General features: G+C 45.1%; 1 protein-coding gene across 1 annotated transcript in view; it reads left to right on the top strand.

The window, feature by feature from the left end:
* Positions 1-16079, top strand: part of Bcas1 (brain enriched myelin associated protein 1) — a 67404-nt gene extending 51325 nt beyond the window's left edge. Inside the window, exons 10-12 of the mRNA XM_036184332.1 lie at positions 4300-4365; positions 8581-8862; positions 15075-16079. Of these exons, the coding sequence (XP_036040225.1) occupies positions 4300-4365; positions 8581-8862; positions 15075-15149 (423 nt within the window). The 3' untranslated portion in view covers positions 15150-16079. The remainder of the gene's footprint in view (positions 1-4299; positions 4366-8580; positions 8863-15074) is intronic.
* Positions 16080-17605: the final 1526 nt, after the last annotated feature.

The raw sequence follows: 17605 nt of genomic DNA, 5'->3' as shown, positions 1-17605 counted from the left end.
CCCAACCCAGCCCTTGAACTGGAAAAGCATCTATGAAACACATCTTAAAATAAGAAAAGTCCAGTTCAATAGCCCGGTCTTAGAATACAAAAGAACTTCATTGTCAAGAAGTTGTGGAAGGATCATTGTTTTCGTTCTTGTTGTTTTGGGTTTTTTGTTTTGTTTTTGTTTTTTTTTTAAAAAGCTATGTTGTTCATGCGTGTTATATTGATTACCTTTCTATTGCTGTGATTAAAAAAACCAAACAAACAAACAAACCATGGCCAAAGCAACTTAGAGCAGAAGCTTGATGGTGGTTGGACCCAGAAGCTGAGAGTTCATGTCTTGAACGGAAAGGAGGAACTCTTTAAACTCTCCAAGGCTGTGTCCACTGACACACTTCCTTCAACAGCCCACACTTCCACAGCCTCCCCAAACTGTGTCACCCACTCGGGACCAAGTGCTCAAAGGCCAGAGCCTACAGAGAACATTCTCGCTCAACGCACCACACATGTGTTTGTATTTTACAACTCAACATTTCCCTGGGAGGGGATAGGTGGCTCATTTGGTAAACTGTTTGATTTCCAAGTATGAGGATCTAAATTTCACCCCCAGGCCAGGTCTGATAGCACATGTGTGTAATCCCAGCACCAAGGAAGTGGAAACAGGTAGCTCTCTGGGGTTCGCTGGTCGGCCAGCCTAGCTATATTGATGAGTTCCAGGTTCAGTGAGACTGTTTCAAAAATAACAGGTGGGTGCTTCCAGGGGAACATCACTCAGTGTTGACCTGTGGCTTCCACATGCACACTGCCACACAATAACACCTCCCCACTCACCCACACAGACAAACATACATAGTCCCCCCCCACCCCAGGGGCTAACTGAGGTAGACAGAAACCATCCATATTCTGAAGGCCACTCTGGAGTGCCAGTCAGTAGAAGGGGGCCCAGTGAGATCCCAAAGTGTCAGAATGTTAGCAGATGGTAAGGAGGGCTGCCAGCAATCACCAAAGGAGTCAATTCCCTTTCTGCAATGCTCTCTGGCAAGGCTGAGCCTCTTAGAACAGCACAGGAGACCGAAAGGAAGGAAGAGCCACTCTCCATGCCCTGGACCTAAATTCTGCCGAGAACACACTGATCCTTGGTGTATCCCACAACAAGTTCTCTGAGAGGAATGCATGGAAGCCGGAACAGTGGCTGTCTCAGTCACAGTTCTGCTGCTGTGAGGAGACACCACAGCCAAGGCAACTCTCATAAAGGGAGCACTGAATGGGGGTGCTGGCTTACAGTTTTAGAACACCAGTCTATAATCATCCTGGTGGGAGCATGGTGGCACACAGGCAGGCATGGTGTTGGAAAAGTAGCTGAGAGCTACATTCTGATCCAGGCAGCAGGGAGAGACAGAGAGAAAGAGACACTGGGCCTAGCACTGGGTTTTGACACCTCAAAGCACATCTCCAGTGACACCCTTCCTCCAACTAGGCCACACCCCCAAATCCTTCTGTTCTTCTCAAACAGGTCCACTCCCTAGGGCCTAAGCATTCAAATAGGAACCTATAGGAGCCTCTCATTCAAACCACCACAGTGGTGTGTGCCAGTAAATCCCAGTTACTCAGAGGCTGGAGCAGAAAGATGACAAGCTCAAGTCCTGCCTGGGCAATGTAGCAGATGCTGCCTCAAAAAACAAAGAAAAGGGAAGTTCATAGAGCTTGGTAGCACCCCATCCTCCATTCCTAGACAATCAAGAAATACACATCAAGGGTGTACCTGTACTTGGGATGCTCTGGAGATGTGGTTTTAGGAATTTAGGGATCCCCACACTCTCCTCAAACTATTGATGGTGCTAGTCAGTGTTTCTGTTGTTTGAAGAGCAACACCAAGGAATATTTAAGAAGCTCAGGGTCCACCTTGATAATGGGCATGTCCCCCAAACATCAGCGGTTCAGGTTCATCTGTCTCTAGCTTCTCCAAGCCCACATTATTTTGCTTAATCTAATTTCCATTTATCTAATTCAAATATTCCAATTTCAAGTAAATGTTCAACCATCGCTAGTTGACTGTGTGGCACCTGCTCTTCCTTGGGGAGGTAGAAAGCAGAGGTGACTTAGAGTCTGGAGCCTGGACTCACTGCCCGCTGTCACAGCGTGCATCTCCAACCAGCTAGGTCCACAACCCAGCATCGTATCTCTGAGCTTTCATTTTGTTTGCTCTTAAAATGAGAAAAATAATGTTTCCCCCCATTAAGGTTCTGCTGTGGTGAATAAAGCATGCACATTTTTCTCTTTAGACAGTGCCTGCTCTCAGTTAGCTCACCACTCAACGTGGGCCGTGTGCTCTTCTCCGACACCTTGAGCATCACATCTCCGACACTGAAGTGGATCACACTAATCAGTCAAAATGCATTTGAGTGCCAGTACAGTTTTCTTTCATGCATGTATGCTATGTGTGCTTATATGCATGTTTGCCTGTATATGGGTACACATGTGTGGGGGTGTGCATGACATGTGTGTGTGTGTGCCTGAGGCTGGTGTTGGGAGTCTTCCTCATGTTAAGGCAGAGTCTCTTGGTTGAACCAGGTCCTATCAGATATGACTAACCTAGCTAGCCCTATCCTCCAGGAATCCTGCTTCTTCCTCCCGTGCCCTGGGATTATAATGGTCACCATGCCCACCCAGCTTGCCAAGGTCTGAACTCTGTGCTCACACCCGCTGCTTTCACAGAAGGTGTGGAGCCTGCTCTAAGGTTCTTAGGATTAACTGTTCTTGCCTGTGCCCTTGGGTGCATGCTGTCTGCTTAAGAGAACAGCCCAGTTGATAACAGTTAGGGTGAGTATCTCCTCTTCACCCCACACTGCTTCCGCCCCACTTCTTGCACAGCTGGAAGAGATGGTGCAAATAACTAGCTATTCCAAGATTCGACCAGAGTTGGTGTTGTGGATGAGACCCGAGCGCTCATCATCACACCCAGTGGGTATTTGATGGCGTCAAGCACTGGGCATTACTGTGTGCACAGCTAAAGCTACGGAGCTCAGATTAAGTCTGAGTATGACTGTGGCCAGTTCAGGCATTAATGTGCTCAGAATCCCCTGAGGAGCTTGTTAAACACAGGTGACTGAGCCCTAGCCCCCAGAGTTTGATTCAGCAGATCTACAGCTAAGCAGGTGTGGAGAATTTATCACCCTAACAAGTTCTCAGGTGATTCTGGTGCCTCTGTGCCTGTGGCCACACATTTGGAAATACTAGTTCATTCAGCTCACCTGGTTAAAAGAATCAAAGATACAGAGTCAGCTAGATGCAGCCCTGTCAAGGAAACCACAAGCTCTAGGGGGCGCTAAAGGATGGAGCATGGAATGCTCACTAACCCTCAACACGCCATGGGATGAAAATAACAGCCCCAGGCGGTACCAATGGAATGCCAGATGTTCATTCTTTCACATTTAATCACCTCCTTCCAACACTTCGTTCTTCTCCTTCCCTTCCTCAAAAAGGATCTCATTTAGCCCAGGCTGTCTTGTGGTCCTGTTGCCTCAGCCCTTAAGTGGAGGGATTACATGCATTTTCCTGGGGAGACAGGAACAGATGTCTATTCACCCCAGCTAGGGGGCCAGTGACTGAGCAAAGTACCAACTCCACCGAGGTCTCCCATGGTAAACCAATGAGTTTATTGGGTTTTCTTTCAGAGCATGAGTGAGGGGTGACTTGTAGGAGCCTGGGTGACCCCAAAACAGCTACTGCACTGAGAGGTCTCACCCCAGCATGGATAATGACTTCCTTATAGCTAGCTAGATGGAGCCACACCCTTCTCCCCCAATTAGCCTTCCACATACTGTATGCCCTAGTACTTCCTGAGACCACAAACAGCTGGGGGGGGGCGGGGTAGGAAAAAGTGCCTAGAATCTCAGGTGAAGGCCTAATGATTCCCCCCTTTCTGTGAGGGACAGTCAACAGACCTGATTTGGAGGGTCTCTTGTAGCAGTTACAGTTGCTCCATGGCAGTGGCTGTTATGCCCAGAAGACCATGTTCTGCACCCAGGTGTGCCCACCAGAGCTAGCCTCAACACTGGCATTTTCCTCATGATCTAGTCATCCGGAATGACATAACCCTAGGGGCTTGGGACTTTGACAGCTCCTTTGGAAGCTAGCCCTTGAGTTCCGTCGGACTCCATGTCTCTATGAGCGGCCCCTTCCTGGTTGCTCTTCTAGGGTCTTGAACCTAATTTCAAGAATCAATGACGGGGTCATCAGTTTGGGGAGTGCATGCATCTGTCCATTGTTGCTGTGTTGTGGTCACTGAAAGGACACTGTCTGTTTGTTATTGTAGTCAGTGAAAGGGGATGGAGGGATCACCCACTCAGAAGAAAGTAATAGGAAAGACTCCAGTTGCCAAGTAAGTGACCTTGAACTCAGTCTGGTGGTGGGTTTAGCTGATGCCTTCTTGCTTCTCTCCAGGCTTATTTTCAATGCAGTTCTCAGTCATTTATGCAACATTTCCTGATTAAGCGCCCATTGTATACCCAACACTGTTGGGCTCTGCAGACTTGGTATGAACTAGTCTTCAGCTATGTCCAACCTCCTCCTCTCTCAGCCTTCAAGTTTTAACAGAAATGTCACCTCCTCAGAGATTCTATGCCCTTCGGTCATCACTGCCATCCTGTTTGTTCCCTTCATGATATTGTAATGATTCTCCTGTGTGTCTCTCCTGTCTCACCCATGTCTGGAACACTGTAGAGCAAGCAGGCATTTCCATTTTTCTATCACTGTGTGTGGTGTCTGGCACACAGTAGGAATTATCCTGAAACAGATGGATGATGCTCACTGCCTTAGCTGCTGCTTTATTCTTAACAGAATATTTTATATCTGTATGGGATCTTTCTTTTAAAAATGGGATCATTGGGCTGGGGATGTAGCTCGCTTAGTAGAAAGCTTTCCTGACATACACAAAGCCCCGATGCCATCTCAGCACTGCATGAGACCAGGCATGGTAGTACATGCCTCAATCCCAGCACTTGAGAGCCAGAGGGAAGAAAAGTAGGTGTTCAACATCGTCTAAAGACCCTCTAGCTTGTAATCTGGCACTTTTTAAAATTTAAATAAATACCTCTATAAAAATATCAAATACTGGGGCTGGAGAGATGGCTCAACAGTTAAGAGCACTGGCTGCTCTTCCAGAGGACCTGGGTTCAATTCCCAGCACCCACGTGGCAGTTCAAAAAAGTGTCTAAACTGTAGTTCCAGTGGATCCAACACCCTCACACAGACATACATGCAGGCAAAATATCAAAGCACATAAAAATTTTTAAAAATTTAAAAATATATCAAATACTTTTCTAGTAATTTTAATAATACAAAGAAGTGCTTAAAAACCTGGATTTTAGACTCAACGGGCCAAGGTCTTTTTGTTTTCTGTTTTTTGTGGAGTTTTTGCTGTAGGTGTTTTGGCAGATTACTAATCTCCCAGTGCCTCAGTTTCCGCACCTAGGTGGATGTAGGGGAAGAAGTCGTTATAGGGCGACCAACCTGGATGACTAGGTACCAGGAAAGGACTGAGGACATTTCCGGCCTGGAAGGCTCAATGAATTGTTTTATATCAGCATAGGCTGCCATGACAAAACACCATATGCTGAGTGGCTTAAACCACAGACTTTCCCCTCATTTCTGTTGCTGGAAAGGCTAAAATCAAAGTATTGTAAAGGTTCTTTCCCTTGCTTGCAAATGGCTGCCTTCTGCCTTGCAGGGGACATGGGAGAGAGGAGGAGCCAGGGGAGAAGAGTGCCCCCTAGTGTCTCTTCCTATAATACGCTAAACCTTCGGAATCAGAGCCCCTCAGTATGGCCTCATTTCACATTGAATTATTACTTTACTCCAAATGCAACCACAAAAGGGAATCATTTTCAGCGTGTGAATTGGGGTGGCATGACCCAGCCAAATGTAGGTGCTATTTGTCATTATTATTAAACTGTTGCTAAGGAATGGCCATCCGATACTCATATCACATGAATCTACAGCATAATTCAGAAGACAGTCTAGAGTTGCTATTTCTATTAATAATTAGAAAGCTTATATATATATATGGGCAGAAGGAACAAGGAAAAGCTCAGTTCCCAGGTGGAATTTTTCCCGAGAAGGGAGGGGGAGTCCCCACGGCTGGGCAGCGTGAGTGGTGGGCCACTAGTGTGTCACCCTGTGTCATTTCCCGGTGGCCCATCTGTACAGTGCACTCAGAGCCTCACAGTTTCTTAAAAAGAGGAACTGCAAGCAAGGTTACAAGGGTGACCAGCTCTTCTGCTAGCCCGTCGGCTAGGGACTTTCCTGAACATCAAGCTGTCAGTTCTGTGCCTTGGAACTACCTCCCTCTAAGAAAACCCAAGATGATCGCTACCCAGCATTTGGCATTCCACATGGGCCAGATGTGGCCATTTGACCCTCAGGTGGCATGACACAGATGAGGACATGGAGAGACTCTCGATGCCTAGTCACACAGCAAGGGCATGATAGAACTGAACTCAAGCCAGGTCTCTGACTCCACTGTAAGGATTTCAGCCACTGCTAGATGCTGACATCTTCCACACAATTTGTGGAAACTCAGGGGTTTGCACAGCATTGCAGCTTCCCAGTCTTCCCAAGGAGCATCCTGGCAGAAGTCCCCTTCACCTGGAGGATACAGTTGCTCAGGGCTTCCTATGCTACTCAGTGATTCACCTCCATGTCTTATCACTTGCTACAGCTTTGGCTGCTGGGAAATGGCAGGATTAGATACATGTAGCTGCAGAATAATTTGAACGATGTTTGCTACCTCCAAGGACATCTACTTCCCAGAGAGCTGCAGTTTCCATGAGCTCAGACTCAGAGCAGCCTGTCCACTTGGCTTCTGGCTTCTTTCGCAGAGCTGTGCTGGGTTCACTAATGCAAAACACCAGCTTTTATTCTTGTTCAAGACAACAGCTCTGCTGTGGGACTTCCTGCCTGGGTATATGACAGGACTTCATGAACCACAGTTTGTAGACCTGAATTAAGGGGTCAAATGTGGCCCATGGGGTAGTAGTTATACTTCTATTGTTTGGTGTAACTTTCAAAGCTGATATGGATTGCATTTCACAAGAGTTCACTGCCAAGGTCTCAGAAGCCTCATATGGGAGCATGGGACCACCAGCACTTGGGAGGCAGAGGCAAGAGGATCACAAGTTTGAGGCCCATGCTGGCCATGTAAAGACATGATGTCTCTCCGCTAGGATCTGAGCAGCCACTAGCCAATGGTGCTAGTGACATTGGATGGTGCCCATGACATTGGGTTCATCAAATTTCTCTTGCTATTCCCATTTGCCTCCCCTGCACCAAAGCCAGAGTTGCTGAGACCTGTGTCTGTCTAACACAGGAGAGCTTGCTTGGGACCCTGTTCATTCACCACTGGGGAGAAAGATTTCTCTGGGGTTGTTTGGTCTCCCTCTTTTCTGATTTTCTGTGTCTGTACTGGTAGTCAGTTGAGGTCAAAGATATGATGAGAAAAAGATTTCAACTTCCTGACAGATTTATTTATTTTTTGTCTCTGCGTAGCTACCGTTTTCCCAGAATCTTCTAGGACTGGGATTTTTACAGCCTCTACATTGTAGGTACAGTGTAGGGTGTCTCATTTTGGTATTGAAAGATGCCCATTCAAAACTAAAAATAACCATCTGGGTTTTTTTTTTAAACTACCATTTCATGAAATAAAGGGACAGTTTCACATAAAAATATAAGGCATATGTAATTATGAATTTCAAAATGTGCACTCTCAAGAAATAAGTCACTTGGGCTAATTATGGCACACCCTCTCAACACTGCCCTGTTCATGAAAGGTTTTCAGGAATGCTGGACCCACGGTCACATATGCTGACACCTGTACTGATTTCATCCGCATGTTCTTGGCTCTGCTTTTTCTCTGTGTTGACTTCCTATCAGGGGATATTTTTCTCTTGAAACAGACTCTCAAAGGCCCAGGCTTGTGTTTTCATAGCTTTGAATGCAATGGAGTAAAGCCAGACCTCTTGATTATTCTAGCAAAGCTCTAATATCAGACCAGCCTGTCTGTCTTCGCTATCCTGAACCAATCAGAGCTAGCTTCACCTATCCTGAACCAATCAGAGCTAGCTTCACCTATCCTGAACCAGTCAGAGCTGTCTCTAGCTTATCCTGAACCAGTCAGAGCTGTACAGGTTCTATCACATACACTGTTGTGACTGGCCAGGCTTAGGCCACACACTCTTCTCCTGGGGGTAGAATTAGTTTGCCTAGATTGCATGGGATAGCTGTTATTACTACCCCAGTTTACAGGTGGGGAAATTGAGGCTCTGGGGAGTTAAGTGGCTCAGCCAAAGTCATTTAAGTAGTTTGACAAAGAGAAAGAGTCCTTACAGGGAATGCATAAATGAATAATGGATTATTACAAAAATAAATACATAAATAAATGCCCCCTGCTATGCACGACCTTGATGATTTATTTTTTTCCTCACATTTTACCCAAACTCATTTCCAACATCCAAACATCTCTGTTTAACACATTTACCCTTCTGCTATTAAGAAGCGTCTTTCAGACACTAAACAGGGGCTTTGTTTGGAATTCCTGTAGACGTCAAACTCCACAGAGAAGACGCCCTCGCCCCCGGAGCCAGAGCCAGAGCCCGCACCAACAGCCCAGAAAAGCAAGGAGACCTCGAAGGAGAAGAAGTCGGTGGACAAGAAGTCTGTGGCTGAGACCAACAAGCAGAAGGGCAGCAAACAGGAAGCCAGAGAACCGGCGCAGTGTGCGCAGCAGCCTGTGGTGGAGGTAAACTCAGCTCAGAGTGGGGACAAGCCCGTAAAGAGGTCCGAGAAGCGGCGACAGTCCCTCGGGGGCTTCCTGAAGGGGCTGGTAAGTGGATGGGGTCGTCTTTCTTGGTTCTTAGCTAAGGGATGAGGGAGCCAAAGCGGGGGGTGGGGGGGGGGGGGTGGGGGGGGTGGGGGTGGGGGGGTGGGGGGGGGTGGGGTGGGGGGTTGAGGTTAGGAGCAGGAAGCATGAGGATGCCTGGTGGTAGGGACAGGGAGATCTAAATGGCATTGGGACGGTAGGAGAGAATGAGACCAAAGGCCCATGCTCCTAAGCCACTCCGCCCAGCTTGTCAGCAATTCTGCTCTGGCTACCCTAGATGTGTATCCTTGGCTGAGCCATTCAACCCCTCAGTGCCTCAGTTTCCCCCATTGTAAAATTTAGGTCAAGCTACAATTTGCTTTTTTTCCCCCTTCAGTTTTTCAAGACAGGGGTTCTCTGTGTAGTTTTGGCGCCTATCCCAGTTCTCACTCTGAAGACCAGGCTGGCCTCAAACTCACAGAGATCTGCCTAGCTCTGCCTCCCAAGTGCTGGGATTAAAGGCATGCGCCACCACCATCCGGCCCTCCATTTGCTTTCTATTGCTGTGATAAATACCACAACCAAAAGCAACTTTCGGAGGAAAAGGTTTATTTCAGCTTACAGTTTACAGTCCATCATGGAAGGAAATTGGGGCAGGAACCTGAAGGCGGAACTGAAGCAGAGACAATGGAGGAATGCTACTTAATGACTTGCTCCCCATGGCTGACTCAGCCTGCTTTCTTATACAACCTAGGACTCCCTGCCCAGGGGAGCGCATTGCCCGCAGTGACCTCGGCCCTCCCACTGAAGTCATCAATCAATAAAATGCCCCCATAAACTTGCCTACTGCCCAATCTAATTCAATTGATGTTCCCTCTTCCCTAAAGTCAACATATTTAATGTGGAGTATCTGAAGAAGGGACCATTTGTAGACTGGGCAGAGCTCTGAACCAGAAGAGGGTCCTTGAGCCCAGCTCAGCCCTACCAGCCACCAGTTTATAGGCTGGACAAAGTAATCACTGATTGGCTACAAGAAGCATCAGAGTAGTGCAGGTTACCATTTAACTGATTTAAGTACGCTATGCTATGTTGCCTGCTTGTGATTGGCCAAAGCTAGACAGTTTGTGATTAACTGAAAGTCCAGCTATTTGCTATACCAAGTACTCTCTTCTGTTAGGGTCTGGTGTGTTTAGCCACTCAGTCACACTGTACTCTGAGCCAGCCTCAGGCTGATGGCCGCCTGCATCTTTAATCTGCCAGGGATAATGCTTGCTTGAGTCACTTCTTCACCAAAGGAGTGGCTGAAACAGCTGGGAACAGAATTCCTTTTGCGGCTGCAGTTTCAGGCAGAGTGGCCGAGACAGTCAGATTTGTTCCCAAAGACCCATGTAAATACCAAGAGGGTATGGCCACAATCCTGTAATCCCAGCACTTAGGGAGGCAGAGACAGGGGATCCCTGGAGGAAGATGGCTATAGACTAAGTCAGTCAGTGTGTTCTTGGTCCAAGAGAGAGAGTCTGCCTCAGTATATAAGGTGGAGAGCAATTGAGGAAAAGCCTGGCATCAGCCTGTGGCCTTCACATGTGCACCATATACATGTGAGCACACATGCACACGATTAAAAACTATACTGTGTTATATTTCCTACACTCTACTATGTAGCAGATAGTATGTATATATTATGTAATATATACTATCCTATGTTATGTATAGTATATCACACTATTCTGTAGTAAGAGTTTTCCTGCCTGGCCCACAGTCAGGACAAATCTCTCTCACCCGCCAGGCCCATAGACACTCAGAACCAACCAAGTAAACACACAGAAACTTACATTGTTTAGAAACTACGGCCGTGGCAGTCTTCTTGTTATCTAGTTCTTCTATCTTAAATGAACCCATTTCTGTTAGTCTATACTTTGCCACATGGCTTGTGGCTTACCAGTGTCTTTACATCTTCCTTGTCATGGTGGTAGCTGGCAGGGTCTCTTTGCTCCAGCCTTCCACCTCCCAGTATTCTCTTCTCTCTTGTCCCGCCTGTACTTCCTGCCTGGCCACAGGCCAATCAGAATTTTATTTACACAGAGCAATATCCACAGCACTTCCCCTTTTCTTTTCTTTTTAAGGAAGGTTTTAACTTTTACATAGTAAAATTACATATAACAAAACAATTATCAAGCAAGAATTACAGTTACAATATTAAAGAAGGTATCCTATCTATCTTATATTTGTGAGTCCAAGGTTTTATATCTAACTTATCTTTTATCATAACTGAGAAAATTATAACTATCTAGTCTTCAACCATATCAAAGACCTCAGAAGGATATAATATTACCTGAGAATTGGAAGAAGGATGCAAGCAACTTTCAGGAGTCTTGTAGGGTAGACAGAGACAGCTGGCAGCCTGGACAGTCACCTAATGGTCCTTTGTAAAGTTGGGGCATTTGTCTTCAGCCCACAGGGCTAGAGTCTCTTGGTCACTTTTTTCAGTGTCCTGTAGAATGTCTGGCAGTTTCCTCTGCGAAGCAGGAACCTGAAGGACCATTTTGTCAAGCAAAGTTCAGTGGTCACCTTTCTATGGGTCCTGCATGTCCAGTTGATCAAGCAGTCCAGGCAAGGACAGTTTCTTGCCCAAATGGCTATTTTTGCCAAGGTGAAGATAAATTCCATATGATGTATCTTCAATGCCCATCCTCCTCTCTGAAGTAAATTGGTGTTGCCAGGAGCAGACATGTCTCACTGTCCAGAAAGTCTAAATTTTAAAAGTATTTTAAATGCCATATTCTGTAGATCTTTGAAGTATTTGAAGATTACCTATCTATCTGAAATATCTCTATGTATATCTAGAAGACTTAACTAACATGGCTATGAGTATGATTATCATAGATGACTAATTATTAATCTATTTTTAATTATCCATTTCAATTTAAAATGAGCTATACAAACATAATACCTTAAACACTAGTAGAAATATACACATAGTATAACAAAATTAACTTTAACTTTGTATCAATAGACTAAAATCTATACTAATGTAAAACATTTTAAACAAGTTGTTGCTCTTTAGAAGTAAGTTCCTTAATTTACCCTTTCATCCTATTATATCTATATCATATCCCCTTTTCTTCTTTAGAAAGAGATTGCATTTATAATCAACCTGCTTTATAAATAAAAATATTGGTTTTTTTCTGTCCCACACCAGAGGGCTCTTCTGATTTGGTATACAAAAATCTCGTAAACTTTTCTTTTAGCAATATGTCTGGGTTTAGAGAAGGAATGATCCAATTCCATCTCCAAAGCCAGCTTGATAATTTTGGGAAATTGGGCATAGTTTCTCTTACTACTTCCTACTGGGTGCTGTATCTTATGGGGACACAAAGAAAATTTTAGGATTATGGAGTAGTCCGTGAGGGTAAACCTCTGAGCCAGTTGCCTTGAAACCATTCTAGATATTGGATCATCTGGGCCATTGTATCATCAGAGACCTTTCAGGTGGTCTTGGCTGATCAAACCTGATGTATCTTAATCTGGAACAAATCCATAGCCTCTGGCTTTCTGTGGAAACAAAAGCCGAGACTCTTTTCCAAAGCAACATATCCTTATATCCAAATTCTGAAGTCGTTACCTTTAAAATTTACATATTTGTTTAACTCAACAGCTTTTATGATCAAACCTTTTTCTGCAGTTAAAAATCCCAAAGACAAGACAAACCAGATTCTCTGTGTAATATCCATCTTTGTAAGACTGAAATGCCGCTGTGGCTGCTGGCCCCGCCCAACTCAGCTTCTCAACTTGGTGGTGGTACAGTTTACCATCAGCTCTGGGTCTGGAGCCATATGTCAGAAGCAGTTCTATCAAAGCAGTGCATAGCCCAGAAACCTTTTTTTTTTAACTAGCAAAGGCTAAATCCACCACGCAGCAGAGTAAAGTGTAGATTCGTAGATTCCTCATTCCCGCCACACTGCAGGTCAGGCACACATGCCAGGAACCCTCTATAGTAGCTCAAACCGGCAGGCTGCCACTAACTTGAGAGAGACAGCTAGGAAGTTGTTTTTAGCTCTGTTTTAGAATCTTTTTTCTCAGGTTTTAGGTGGAAACTCTTGCCAACATGTTGGGTGCCACTATTCCCTTTATATAACTTACTACTATAGTACTAAACTGTGCTCTATACACCTTTATATACTCTGTGCATGGTCCAATTTTGTAAGTTTTACTTTATACTGAAGAAAGAGCCACCAGTAACTGCCTCCAATCCATGTGATATGTATAAATCTCAACTCATGTGTGACAGGAAAGAAACTGTGTTCAAAGGCTAGGGATTCTCTTACTTGTTAGTATGAAATCCTGGAAAATAGGCATAATGGTGCAAGCCTATAATCCTAACTTTCAGGAGGATTGCTGTGAGACCAGGGCCAACTTGGACTAAATAGTGAATTCTAGTGTAGATGAATAGCCAAATGGTCTTATTAAATTAAAACAAAAACAAAAAACACAGAGCCAGATATAGGAGTGAAAACCTGAGAGATCAGGGAAATAGGAAAAGCCCCAAGCTAACCTCACCTCACCAACACCTCAGTCTCCAAAGAGCCCTACTTCCTGTATATCCACACCTATATGCCTTTCTGTTCTGCTTCCTCATTTGCTCTCTCAGCCCAGCTACATCACTTCCTCTTCCTGCCCAGCTCTGTCACTTCCTGATTGTCTGTACAGACCTCTAGACCTATGGTTAGTGCTGGGATTCACCACCTCCCAGCTTGTATCACCATGCCTGGCTCTGTTCCCAGTGTGGCCTTGAACTCACAGAGATCCAGACAGATCTCTGCCTCCTGAGTGATAGGGTTAAAGGCTTGTGCTACCATTGCCTGACCTCTATGTTTACTATAGTGGCTGGCTTTTTCCTCGGATCCTCAGATAAATTTTACTGGGGGACACAGTATATTGGGGGCACAATACATCACCACATTATAGGACAGCCAATATTTAGGAGATGGGCAGAGACAAGGGTGGTATATAGCAGGAAACTTAAAAGTTCTTATTAATGAAATCAAACCTGAGGCCAGTTATTGGGGTGATTGCTGGAAGATCAGAGAAGCAGAACAAGCCACAGCTGTCTCACCTTGCTAGTTCCTCAGGTGATCCTGTTTCCTCAGGCTGGAAGCTTCTGAGTCCTCCTCTACATGAATCCCAGCTGAACTGTGTTGCTCCAAAGCCTGAATGCTTAACCAACCAAATGCTTAACTAACTACATGCTTTACTCCTTTAGTTCCTGGTCCTCACGCCTTATATACCTTTCTCTTTCTGCCCCCACTCCCTGGGATTAAAGGTTGGGTTTCTGGGATTAAAGGCGTGGGTCACCAAGTTTAGCTGTTTCTAAAATGGCCTTGAACTCAGAGATCAGGCTAGCTCTGCCTCCCAAGTGCTGGGTGGGATTAAAGGTGTGCACCATCACTGCCCAACTTCTGTTATGGCTTACTCTTCCCATTTTCTAGCCACCATTTTTGGCTTTGTTCTAGTGGCTGTCTGCTCTCCGATCCCAGATATGTTTATTTTGGGGAACACACAATATTTCAGGGAACACAATACCCACCACAGTGGTATGTATTTTGATTTAGGTGTGTGCTAACATGACCATTTGTACTAATCAGAGCTCATGGAACTGTACGCAGGAAGGACTGGTTTGACTGTAACTCTTGAAAGTACAGTAGTACAGTCATAACAGCACCCGCCACACCAGGACAGCCGTAAGGTGTGCCCTCCATGTGCCAGGAACTTGGGTGGCCCTGAGGATGCAGCAGACAGAATCCAGAGAGGAGGAGGAAGCCAGATTAAAGATAGTAAGATCACTCCAGATAGTGATGAGGAATAAATCAGAGCTCCATTTTGTGAGACAGTGAAAGAATGAGTTGCTTGACCATGACTAGAGAAGAGTGTCTAGAATGAGCTAGAACAGGAAGTTCCCCACCCCAGGACTATTCTAAGGGTGTCACAGTGTGAGCCCACTTTATCTTGGAAACAACCCTCTGAGATGTTTAAATATTCTCATCGTAAAGGCAAAGACATCAAAACGTAATGTGTCTAAGATTTCACAAAATAGACAGCAATATCACTAGATGCTGAAGCTGGACATCGACCCATGAATAGGGTATATTTACACAGCACATTACCTAGCTCGGGATAAGTATGTGGTAAGTTCTCCTTGCTGCTGTTGGCTTTATATGGACTGCTTTGTTTTTCTCCAGGGACCAAAGCGGATGTTGGATGCTCAAGTGCAGACGGACCCCGTAACTATTGGACCAGTTGGAAAATCTAAGTAAACAAATCACTCAGGTCCTCCTCCACTCCATCTCCCGTCCAGACTCACTCTGTGTATATATTTGTCTTTCTCCTGGCCAGCCAATGAAATTCTGCCTACAACTTCGACCTGAATTGTTGTAGATTGAGGTGTATTATTTAGGTCTCTGGTTCAGTCTTTCCTGGCAATATAACTGTAAAAATGGGTTAGCAGGTTAACTACTTAATCCAGAAGAGCTGGTGAGTGCCAGACGTGGGATGGAGGAGGTAGATGAATGCATTTGTGTTAAGTTATGAAAAGATGGCAGTATCCAGTAAGTTGCAGAGGAAAAATGCAAAAAAAAAAAAAAGAAAAGAAAAAAAAGAATATTTTGCTTTGTAGCAGATGTTGACTCATACCCTAAGCCTGAACAGGGAAGGGAAGATCTATTTGTTTCAGTTCACACTTGGAGGAAGGAGGACTCTGGGTAGGCCCTGTGGGCATCTGCCCCCTTCCTGGAATGGAATGTGTGGGGTATATAAAGAGGAATGGGTAAGAGTCAGTTTTCAAATAGGACCCTTGAAAGTTATCGGGGAAGGGAGTGATTGACTGGAGAGGGATTGCAATGATTTGGGGGAACAATTATTTCTGAGGTGTAGGGACAAGGGCCTGGATTACCAACTTTAAAAGAAAAACCAAGGGTGAAATGAAATTAAGTTGCAGGTTTAGTTTTGTGACACAAGGGGTGCCAAGACCTCCACTTTCCCCTTTGCATCTGGTACCCGAACAAAGATTTGTGTCTGTAATGTTTCATTATTAATGTTTCTCAGATGCCTGAGGAGTTTGCTTCATGTTCTCTCTGACGCTTATCTCATGCCTGTCTGTAATTTCCTAATGTGTTCAGGATGTTCTCTGATTAAAAAAACAAAACCTTCCCCTAACCCAGTTAATAAAAATTGACAGATTATTCAAATACTTGAGGTGGTTTTTTTTTTTTTTTTTAATTCTCTTCTTGTATAGAGAACTAAATTGGATCATGAGTCCATTAAGGTATAATGCAAAGTAGGGTATGATTGACTGATGGTCGTGTATATTGTACCTCTTTTTCTGATTTAATAAAAAAGTATATTGAATTTTAGAAGACTTTATTATTCTAAACTTAAAAGTAGTTCTCTGATGCTCTCTACAAGAGAGCTGAGTCATCCCAAGCAGGTGAAAACAGTGTCCATTACACATGCCCACATACATGTTCAGATAGCCCTTCACACATACCTTTGTGTACATGAACATTCATTCTTGAAAACTGATATATATGAGGCTGGAGAGATGGCTCAGTGATTAAGAGCACTGGCTGCTCTTCCATAGGTCCTGAGTTCAATTCCCAGAAACCATATGGTGGCTTACAACCATCTATAGTGGGATCTGATGCCCTCTTCTGGCATAAATTCGTACACACCGCAGATAGAGCACTCATACATAAAATAAATCTTTTTTAAAAAATTGATATATGCAGGAATAGATTGGTGCACACATGTGACTGAACTTAAAGTTGCAGCCTCTGCCCCAGCAAACCAGGTTCAGCCACCAGTCCTCCATAAGCCTTTAATTAAATAGCCAGATTAATAGTGAAAACCAGAAAAGGGAGATGTACTCCATGTGGCCACACTGGGAAGAGGGACAGAGAAAGTGAGCCTCTTCCACCCCTACAGCCCTTCTTCAGGGTCCTGACAAGTGGATAAGGTTTAACTAGAAGACAGGACTACACAGCCAAGCAGTCCAGCCCTGGCCACCATTATCTCAGCTCCAAGTCTGCCCCACAAGCTGTAAAACTTTCTCCAGTGAACAAACACCTCCTCTGGATCTCCGGGGCTTCAGCCTTTTACTTTTCCATCTGGAGACTCCTGGGGAAATTTTGTTTCAGTAGTCTAGTAGTCAAAGATGATCACACAGGTGTCCCTTTAGAATATATTCATTCCTGCCAGCCAGGCAGGTATTACACACACACACACACACACACACACACACACACATATCCACACAAGGAGACACAGATCCACACCCACCTTCACACTAGTTCACACAAGCCCACTGCACATCAGAACTCTCACAGGGGTCAGAAACAAACATAGACTATCCTGTCCTGTCCTGGGCTGAGAGCATAGGGACCATACCCAAAGCAGACTAGGAAACTGGTAGATGTGTCCGAAGAAGGGCCATGTCTGTAAACCCTCAGATGTGGAAGGAATGATAGTAGTGTGGCCTGCAGGCTGCTGACAGACTGACTGGACCAGAAGCAGTTTCCTGTAAGCTAAATTTGCTTCCTGGGTCCTCCCGACCTGAGTTAGAAATCACTGTCTGTTCCTCCACCGGTTGGGGGTGGGGGCAGGGGTTACTAAAAACACCTTGGGAAAGCTGGAAGAGGGGGTGGGGGGAAGTGGCCACACGACCCAGTCCCTCCAGGTTGCCCCCAGTGAAACCAGCCAGCTGTCCGCTCCTTTG

Source organism: Onychomys torridus, chromosome 4, assembly GCF_903995425.1.
Source record: "Onychomys torridus chromosome 4, mOncTor1.1, whole genome shotgun sequence".
Taxonomy (NCBI): Eukaryota; Metazoa; Chordata; class Mammalia; order Rodentia; family Cricetidae; genus Onychomys; species Onychomys torridus.
The sequence above is the reverse complement of the archived record's forward strand: the minus strand, read 5'-3'. Positions and strand labels throughout refer to the sequence as shown.